The 10,000-nt window shown below is 46.5% G+C and overlaps 1 protein-coding gene across 4 annotated transcripts in view; it reads right to left on the reverse strand.

Annotated features, from left to right (window-relative positions):
• arhgap4b (Rho GTPase activating protein 4b) overlaps nucleotides 1-10,000 on the reverse strand; it is a 74,290-nt gene that overhangs the window by 48,446 nt on the left and 15,844 nt on the right. For 3 of the 4 annotated variants that reach the window (XM_063208097.1, XM_063208099.1, XM_063208096.1), the window contains exons 2-5: nucleotides 9,871-10,000; nucleotides 4,007-4,178; nucleotides 2,160-2,325; nucleotides 102-164 (exon numbers count right to left, since the gene is read on the reverse strand). The exon at nucleotides 9,871-10,000 is cut by the window's right edge and continues 569 nt beyond it. In XM_063208097.1, the coding sequence (XP_063064167.1) occupies nucleotides 102-164; nucleotides 2,160-2,325; nucleotides 4,007-4,178; nucleotides 9,871-9,931 (462 nt within the window). In that variant the 5' untranslated portion in view covers nucleotides 9,932-10,000. Of the gene's footprint in view, nucleotides 1-101; nucleotides 165-1,848; nucleotides 1,888-2,159; nucleotides 2,326-4,006; nucleotides 4,179-9,870 lie in introns of those variants that run through there. The other variant, XM_063208100.1, reaches the window with a different exon arrangement.

Consider the following 10,000-nt stretch of genomic DNA (forward strand, 5'->3'; position numbering starts at 1 on the left):
TGTGTGTGTGTGTGTGTGTAAGTCAGTCATGTCAATGCATGTGTGTGTTTGTATATGTATTATATAGTGTGTGTTGTGTTGTTCCCGGCTACAGTACTCACCGTCTGCAGCTCTGTGGTGACCCTCATGAGATCATCCTGCATCTGCAGCCCCACCTCTTTACTCTGCAACCACATTAACACACACACAAGATTCAAGATTCAATTCAATTCAATTCAAGAATTTATTGTCATTGTCAAAAAAAGGCAACGAAATTGTGCTTGAAATCTTGAAAACACACACAAGATTCAAGATTCACGATTCAATTCAAGAATTTATTGTCATTGTCAAAAAAAGGCAACGAAATTGTGCTTGAAATCTTGAAAACACACACAAGATTCAAGATTCACGATTCAATTCAAGAATTTATTGTCATTGTCAAAAAAAGGCAACGAAATTGTGCTTGAAATCTTGAAAACATACACAAGATTCAAGATTCAATTTAATTCAAGAATTTATTGTCATTGTCAAAAAAAGGCAACGAAATTGTGCTTGAAATCTTGAAAACACACACAAGATTCAAGATTCAATTCAATTCAAGAATGTATTGTCATTGTCAAAAAAAGGCAACGAAATTGTGCTTGAAATCTTGAAAACATACACAAGATTCAAGATTCAAGATTCAATTCAAGAATGTATTGTCATTGTCAAAAAAAGGCAACAAAATTGTGCTTGAAATCTTGAAAACATACACAAGATTCAAGATTCAATTCAATTCAAGAATGTATTGTCATTGTCAAAAAAAGGCAATGAAATTGTGTTTGGGGTATAATACTTAGCAGCAGCAGGTTTCCAAGTTAAGTGCAATAAGAGGTAAAAGTGACACCAGTGCTTGACCCCCCCAGCCCCCCCATCCCACTTAAAGTGCAGCAGAGATTACAACATCAGCAAGCTGTGAAAGCCCACCTGGGAAACTCCAACTCCCATTGTTATTGTGACACAGCACTCAAGAGCACACAAGTGTTCACTGCACACTGCACACAACGAAATTGCATTTAGGCCTGACCCGTGCAAGGGCCAATGCCGCCCCAAGGGAGCAGTGTGGTGGGATGGTACCATGCTCAGGGTACCTCAGTCATGGAGGAGGATGGGGGAGAGCACTGGTTAATTACTCCCCCCACCAACCTGACGCATCAGGAGTCCAACCAGCAATCTTTGGGCTACAAGTCTGACGCTCTAACCCAGGGTGGGGAACCTCTGTCTCCAGGGCCGTTTGCGGCCCTTGAGGTTGTTTTATCCGGCCCCCGATATGATTTTAATGTTATGCAGCTTCACATGAAATATGACATATTTTGTGAAGGAAACTTAGAAAAAACATTTGCAATACAATTAAGTTATATTCAGGGGACCTAGAGAAAATGGGGTCTGTTTTAAAGGTGGCTGCTTTCAATATAGGCCTAAAGTGCAGGGGGAAATCCTGGTTTGTCTTCATAATACGGCCCTCTGAGGACTTTCACGGCCCTCGGATGAATTTGAAGTGGCCCCTTGAATGAAAAAGGTTCCCCACCCCTGCTCAAACCGCTTACCCATGACTGCCCTGATAATGCAAGATGTAAAGCACAAGTGTGTATGCGTGCATGTGGTGGTAGTGCAGTGTGTGTGTTTACTGAGTGTCTCCACTGCATCTCTACAGACACTGGGGTTTTGTGTGTGTGCACACTTTATTGGACAGGCTATGTGTCTTCTCTACACTGTGTCAATGGGAGGCAATGGGAGTGTGTGTGTGTGTGTGTGTGTGTGTGTGTGTGTGTGTGTGTGTGTGTGTGTGTGTGTGTGTGTGTGTGTGTGTGTGTGTGTGTGTGTGTGTACCTTCTTGGCCAGGCGGTGTGTGTCCTCTATGCAGTGTGAGAGGCGGCTGGGTAAGGGGTTGAGTGTGTGTGTGTGTTTGCGTGTGTGTGTGTGTGTGTGTGTGTGTGTGTGTGTGTGTGTGTGTGTGTGTGTGTGTGTGTGTGTGTGTGTGTGTGTGTGTGTGTGTGTGTACCTTCTTGGCCAGGCGGTGTGTGTCCTCTATGCAGTGTGAGAGGCGTTGGGTAAGGGTGTGTGTGTGTGTGTGTGTGTGTGTGTGTGTGTGTGTGTGTGTGTGTGTGTGTGTGTGTGTGTGTGTGTGTGTGTGTGTGTACCTTCTTGGCCAGGCGGTGTGTGTCCTCTATGCAGTGTGAGAGGCGCTGGGTGAGGGTGTTGCAGCAGGTCTCGCTCAGGGCGCTGTGGTCCCGACTCTCCTGCCGGGTCTGGGTCAGCAGAACTGACCAGCACTGCACCACAGAACACTGGTCCGAATGCTCCTTCCTGCAGCCAGCCAGACACAGGAGAAGATCACACTCTAAGACAGGGAGGCTGTTCCAATGTTCGTACTTTCCGCACTGTGTTTGGGTACGCAGGGCAGTTCCAAAACACCAAAATTGTCGTTTTGGGGGGCTTTTTGGGAGGAAATTATTGCACAAGACCCAAATTGTTGTTTCACGGCATCGAAATGAGCTGAATGACAACTCTGAAATTATCGTACGTCATGTTTTTTTTCATCGTACAGGGGTCAAAATTGACAAAATTATGGTACAAATATGATAATTATCGTACATCTGGCAACAATGGAAGCAACTGATGAGTCTAAAAGCTCCTTCCTGCAGCTGTGCAGGGACACCTCCACCGTTTTGAGGTCAATAGAACTGCGTCCTGGTGCCGGTTCTTGGGCCTAAGCTTGAACCGACTGAAGTGTTCATGCCGAAAATCAGAGTGCTTGTGACCAAAAGAGTCAGCACCATTCTGGCCTGACTGAGCTTCTGAGACATTAGACATTAGACATAACACGCTTACTAACTTACTAACAACCTAACTAAACAAGTCTCTAACTAGCTATGTATATACAAATAAGTACAGTAAAATTTGAACATAAAGTAAGTAACTAATTGACTAATTGACTTATGAAACTAACCTAAACTAATCTAAGTGACTGGCTGACTAAAAATTGTACTAACTGACAAAGTGACTGTCATTTTCTCACACACAGGCAGCCACATACAGTGAATACACACGCTTTTAATTTCCTAAACTCTCTCCTATTACCGCGCTGCCATGCTCCACTGTGCCTCCAACTCCAATTTCATATCCAGCTGCTTATCTGATTATTGCCTTCACCCTGACTGCCAGCTTGACCCATATTCATGTTCCTGCTCTTGCTCTCATCTCTCCACTGCCCTCAGCGCCTTTCCCACTCTCCAAATCTCTCCTCCTCACTCAGCCCCTTTTCCCACTTCCCTCCTACTCCTTCACCCCTTCATACTCTTCATACTCTTTCTTTTCCCCACTTCTCTATGTTCGCCACTATCATGATCTCATATTCACATGTTGTCCTATCATCCTTCGGTTTCTTCCAAGATGTTTTTTTTTTCTGTGGTTCTGCCTCTCTCCAAATCTTTCCTTAGCTCCTCGCCACTTCCTTCTACTATTACTTGTACTCTCAGAACCCCTCCTCTCTATTCTTCCCTCTCTTCTCTCCGTTCTGCCCATATTATGCGTTGCCATGTTCACATGTTCTCATATCTTCCTTCTGTTTCTGGCTAGATTTTTTTTTTCTCTGTGGTTCTCCTCTGTTCCCCCATTCTCTTTCATCTGAGTTATGAATTCTTCATTTTTATTTTTTTTGCTTCGCTCTCCTCTCTTCTCCAAGTTCTCCTCTGTCATTACTTGTATTACTTCTACAGCCTATATCACATATCAAGTCTCCCAGTCTTCTTGGTCTTTTGTTATTCTCTTAGTGAAACTACTTGGTGCCTTTTCAGTCTCTCTTTTCACCAAGACTATTGATTGTCCCTGTACTTATCATACCAACTCCTTCCTTAATTTCTAGTGCTTAAATATTTCTTTCTTTCTTTCTTTCTTTCTTTCTTTCTTTCTTTCTTTCTTTCTTTCTTTCTTTCTTTCTTTCTTTCTTTCTTTCTTTCTTTCTTTCTTTCTCTCCCCCATCTCTCACCTCTTGGTCTTGAGTGTGAACCTCTCGGCGAGCTTGTCTAGTGAGCGTGCGTACTCGGCCTCGATCTCGGCTCGGCGGCGCAGGTAGTCGCTCAGGTCCTGCAGCTGCTGAGTCTTCTGCTCCAGCTGAGCATCCAGCACCTTCATCTGCTCCGACAGCTGACCTCGCAGCTCTGAGGAGGAGAGGAGAGGAGGAGGAGGAGGAGGAGGAGGAGAGGAGAGGAGAACAAGGAGAGGAGAGGAGAGGAGAGGAGAGAGGAGAGGAGAGGAGAGGAGAGGAGAGGAGAGGAAGGGAGAGGGAGAGGAGAGGAGAGGGAGATGAGAGGAGAGGAGAGGAGAGGAGAGAGGAGAGGAGAGGAGAGGAGAGGAGAGGAGAGGAGAGAGGAGAGGGGAGGAGAGAGGAGAGGAGGAGAGGAGAGGAGAGGAGGAGAGAGAGAGGAGGAGAGGAGAGGAGAGGAGAGGAGAGGAGAGGAGAGGAGAGGAGAGGAGAGGAGAGGAGAGGAGAGGAGAATAGGGAGAGGAGAGGAGAGGAGAATGGGGAGAGGAGAAGCAGATGAGTGGAACGGAGAGGAGAGGAGAGGAGAGGAGAGGAGAGGAGAAGAGAAGAGAAGAGAATGGGGAGAGGAGAGGAGAATGGGGAGAGGAGAGGAGAGGAGAGGAGAGGAGAGGAAACAATGAGAGGAGAGGAGAACAATGAGAGGAGAGGAGAACAATGAGAGGAGAGGAGAGGAGAGGAGAGGAGAGGAGAGGAGAGGAGAAACTTGATCAGTCTGTGTATTTATACCACATTGTTGTTAACTCTTGGAAAACAGTATCAAGACAAATAAAACAGCTTCATCCCTTCACTGCTAGCACCCTCTGTTAATTTAGGCCTACACTGTAAAAACAAATTGTGTGGCAAATGGCGGTTGATTTGAGTATTTATTAGGCTACATTTTATGCACAGTTTGGAATATTAAATAATTGCTATTGGCAGTGTGCTGCAATACTTTAAAGCAATGTAGGCCAATGTAAATGGTTAAGGCCTGCTTTACAAGGTTTTTTTAATGCATGGTTTTTTATTATTATTTATAGATGTGGGATTATGTATCGCAAATAGGAGCACTAGTAAGTAAACTATTGATTCGAAAACTGAACTTGGAAATGGCTTTGAGTCCAGTTTCTCTCAGGGTGTAGAATGGATAGTCTCATGCAAGCAGCGCTTGCTCTATTCAGGCAGAGACAACAAAGCAAGTTGAGCAAAGCAAGTACAGTACACGAGGCAGGCAGGCGGATAGATAACAGAAAGCGAAAAAGACAGATGCACCGCCAGATAGATTAGAGGAAAAAATGAAAAAGAAAAAAACTGAAAAAATCAGACAGATGGGTGCAGAGAGAGACACAAAAAAGCACAGACAGAACAGAGAGCAGAAACACAACAGCATAGACACTAACCATTCAGACAGAGGGAATGGGTGGAGAAGAGAGGCTGAGTGATCCGTAAATGAAACACGTGCTTGCAGGTGGGTTGCACACACACACACACACACACACACACACACACACACACACACACACACACACACACACACACACACACACACACACACACACACACACACACACACACACACACACACACACACACACACACACACACACACACACACACACACTGCCTCCCCCCCAGCGCAACATGTCCACCACAACTGAACTCAGCTGAACTCAAGACACCCTCTAAAGCACCAAACGACTGCGGCAGCCACAGGGGCCAAGCAAACAATCCGCCCGCACCACGACCCGAAGGCAGAGCAGAGGACCACTTTACTGTGCGCGTCAAAACCGCTCCCGTCCACAAGGCAGCAGGGAGGACCACTTCCAGGCCACTCAGTCAGGATGATGAGCGCTAAGTGGAAAAAAAGCAGCTGCATTGAAACGTCTGCTCTTTTTAGACTTTCGTTTCGTTGATGCCAATCAGTCAGTGAGCTAATGTCGGCGAGACTTTCGGTCTTAACTGTGCAGTTTTGGTTCCTCTTATTCTATTTCCAAGGACGGGCTGGGCTTGATTAGACGGGCATGAAAGGACCCGGAGTGCATGATGGCTCATTCATTTCAGGAACAGCCTGGCAAAGCTGCTGGCTTTTACTGAATTAGTGAAATACGGTATTCTCTTATGGTGGGACATTCTCACACAGGCCTCTGTGACAGCTTAAATTTGGGTGCAGTTGAAATGGCAATGGACTAGGGCTGTAACGATATTGTATCGAACTGAGAAATCGTGATACGCAGAGTCACGATACTTTATTGTGATACAAGAAGGCAGGATCGTGATACACCCAGTCAAAGTTCTGTTACCCTTCAGTCCAGAAAACAAAAGCAAAAAGCAAATTAATTAATTTAAGAATATGCTTTAAAAAAAATCTTGGGTGTATCGAACCGTAAGACAAAAATCGTGATACGGACCAAATTGTGAGTTGAGTGTATTGCTACAGCCCTACAATGGACTGAAAAGCTTGTTTTATACTCTGCCAGCTGCGTCTGTGCATGCAATGTTGTGCTGTATGTCTATATACCAGTGTTTCCCAACCAGGGGTACGTGTACCACTAGTGGTACGCGAGAACACTGCAGGGGGTACTTGGAAATATGTTATTATTATAACAAATATATGGAGCAGTCACATCAGGACAGAGAAAGCGATATAGAACATGAATTAGGGGGTACTCATGGCACAACTAAGAGGCTTAGGGGGTACGCGAGACAAAAAAGGTTGGGAAACACTGCTATATACCATGATACCATGGCTCATGGAAGATTGTTGGATGCTGCTAAGTATAACACAAATCAGACTTTGCAGCCATCACTCAACCTTGACACAGCAGTCCACAGCGGTCAAAACCAAAACTATGTTGAGTTTTAAGCTTACTTTAAGTTAGTAGGCATTACCTTGTGCTTTCCCTCTAAGCTCACACAATATATGAACATGGAGTATGATCTATGGATGAATAGAGAGGAGGGCTTGCAGAGACAGAGGGATGGCAATAGATCAGTATGAGAGAAGTAACTGTCTTTTACCCTGACTGTCATGCAAACACACACTTCACTTTGCAGACTTAATTCAACACTTAGAGTGCTATGAGATGAGTGTACAATTCCACTCAACAAGTCTTGAATTCATTAACACTGCAAAGCTTACTGTGTTGAAGGTGTGAGAAGGAGCTTGGTCTGTCAAAGGCTCCCATAGACAGGTAGTTCTTGGCAGTGGGATCAATGGGCGCCTGTGTACTACTGGCCAAAGCCTGAGCCAGAGCCAGAGAGTTGTTTCTATCGGCTCAAGGCAGAACTACAGCTAATCAGACCACCGCCTCTGATGACAAATACCAAGTGTTGCACTTTCATTGCTGTGGGATTGCTACACCAAAAAAAAACTCAGAACAGGCAGGTTGCTCACACTGACTTTGAAATGTGAAATTCAATGTTGCATCAAACGCAGCATGGGCGGTCTCCAGCTAATTGTGTTTGTGTGAGCGAGGCACTGAAATTGAAACAGGCAAAGGACTGAACACATCGGGAAACGGGAGAACGGAAGACGGGAAGATATAGAAGGGGTTTATGGGGTGGGGTGGGGGGTGCAAAGGAGGAAAAGAAACAGAGACAGAGACAGAGAGGAGAGTCGGTAAGAGAGGATGATTGTAAATTAGATGGCGAGAGAGCTGGAAAATGAGTAAACAAGACAGAGAGAAAGCAAAAGACACATGTAGAGAAAGAGACGAGAGAGAAATAAAGAGTGAGAGAGATACTGAAAGAGAGAGAGTGCAGGAAAGAGAGATAGAAAATAAGTAAACAAGACTGAGAGAGGAGAAGACATACGGAGAGAAAAGATGAGGGAGAACGATAGTGCCAAAAAAGAGAAAGAGAAAGATGGACAGAGAGGGAGAAAGAGAGAGAGAGAGTGGTAATGTCGGCGGCAGCGGTGCAGGAAAAGCACATTAGTGGCTGACCGCTCCCTCTCCCCTTTTGTTTGGCTGCCTCGCTCGCCCCTCTGCCCCTTCACAGCCTGAGGCGCCGCTCTGATTGGATGAGGGGAGACAGCATCACTAATACTGGCTATAAATACTCGCGCACAGGCCACTCGGCACGCCACGACCACAGCTACAGCCATACCGCCCAGCACAGCCCTCCACGCAGGGCACTAACGCCATGCCAGACAGCCAGCTAGCCAGGCAGGCAGGCGGGCGGGCAGGCGGGCAGGCAGCAAGGCAGGCAGGCAGGCAGGCGGGCAGGCAGCAAGGCAGGCAGGCAGGCGGGCAGGCAGCAAGGCAGGCAGCAAGGCAGGCAGGCAGGCAGGCAGGCAGGCACACCCACCATACACACACAACATAGAGGCAGAGAGATGGATGGAGATTGGGAGATGGCGAGAGAAAGGCACGCACAGTGGGAGAGATAGACGGGTGGAGAGAGAAGAAGAGACAGAGCAAGAGGGAGAGAGGGAGGGAGGGAGGGAAAGAGCTGGCTTGGAAGCGAGTGAGGTAAAAGAGACGAAGAGAAGGAGAGAGAGAGAGAGGAGGGACAGAGACTAATGGAAATAAGAAGAGGAAGAGACATTGATGAAGGGAGGGAGATAAACAGAGAGGGTAGTCGGGAGAGAGGAAAGTAAAGAAAAAGAAAAAACACCTAGTGTCAAAGAGGTAGGAAGACAAATGAAGGGAGAGAGAAAGAGGAGACAGACATTGCATCAGACACCGGCAGAGAGAGAGAGAGAAGTGGAGAGGAAAGGTGACAAAATAGAAAAAAAAACACAGAGAGGGGAAACAGAGACGGAGATAGAGAGGGTAGACATAATAAAGTGCCAGGGAGAGGGGAACATAATGTGAAAAAGATGGAGTACATTGAGGTTAATCGACCCGGCAAAGAATGGGGTCTGGAAAGAAGAAAGGGGCACATGGGGAGAGAAAGAGAGAGAGAGAGAGAGAGAGAGAGAGAGAGAGAGAGAGAGAGAGAGAGATGGGATGAGTCATCTGATGAGAAGAGACGGATGACAAAAAGAAAGATCAAAGTGGGGGCTGGACAGGCAGGTGGTAGCCTGGCGACGCCATCCTACGTACTCCACCCAAAGATTTTGGCTCTGCACCTAGTATGGCGAAACCCTCCTAACTCAGTTCGCTCTCTGTTTAGCCAATCAGCAAACAGTTGAGAGTGGTGACACAGAACTCACCCGCAAAGTCTGTTACTGATTGGTTAAGGTAACACTGTTCACACTTCTATTTTGTTATTTGTATGCTTTTGCGACACTATATCGTAACAGTCATGCTAATAAAGCACAATATGGGTTTCAATTCGGGAACCCCAATGAATTTAAATGGCAGAGTAAGATCAGACCATCTCCCACCCTCCACGGAGACGGATTCCTCTTAGCTTTCGCCAGACTGTTTGACAGAGTCAACAGTCGGCATTTGCCCAGGCTAGGCTGGTGGTGCCTTAACCTGCCCCTTCTCCTCTCTACTCCTCTCCCCTTCATGTTCTCCTTCCCTTTCTTTCCTTTATTATGTTGTGATGGGATATTAGCGAGAGAAAGACAGGAAACGAGTCTTGAGAGAAAGAGAAAGACAGGGAAGGATCTGCAAATGGCCTGGGCCGGAATCGAACCCGGGTCGCCGGTGTAGCTGGCCAGTGCCCTTACCATTAGAGCCACAATAAGGCCTTAATATTCTCCTTTACTACTTTACCTGAAGACAAAAAGTTGTATTAAAGTTTGTCGGTGGAATGGACAGTGCGCGGGATTTCATTACACTTGAATGACAACCCCTCTGGGATAATATCCTACGTCCCACCTGCCCAACTACAGAGGTGTGCAAAAGCGTCTTTGTTGAACTTATTATTCTCCTTACCTTTGATCTGGTTCTCATACTCCGCCAGACCCCCCTTCTTCTGCTTGCCGTGCGACGTCATGGTTGCGGCGTCCACTGGGGGCAGCACTGAGGGCTCAGTGCCGCCGGGATGCCTTCTTCACCACCCTGG

The sequence above is a fragment of the Engraulis encrasicolus genome, chromosome 10 (genome assembly GCF_034702125.1).
Source record: "Engraulis encrasicolus isolate BLACKSEA-1 chromosome 10, IST_EnEncr_1.0, whole genome shotgun sequence".
Lineage (NCBI taxonomy): Eukaryota > Metazoa > Chordata > Actinopteri > Clupeiformes > Engraulidae > Engraulis > Engraulis encrasicolus.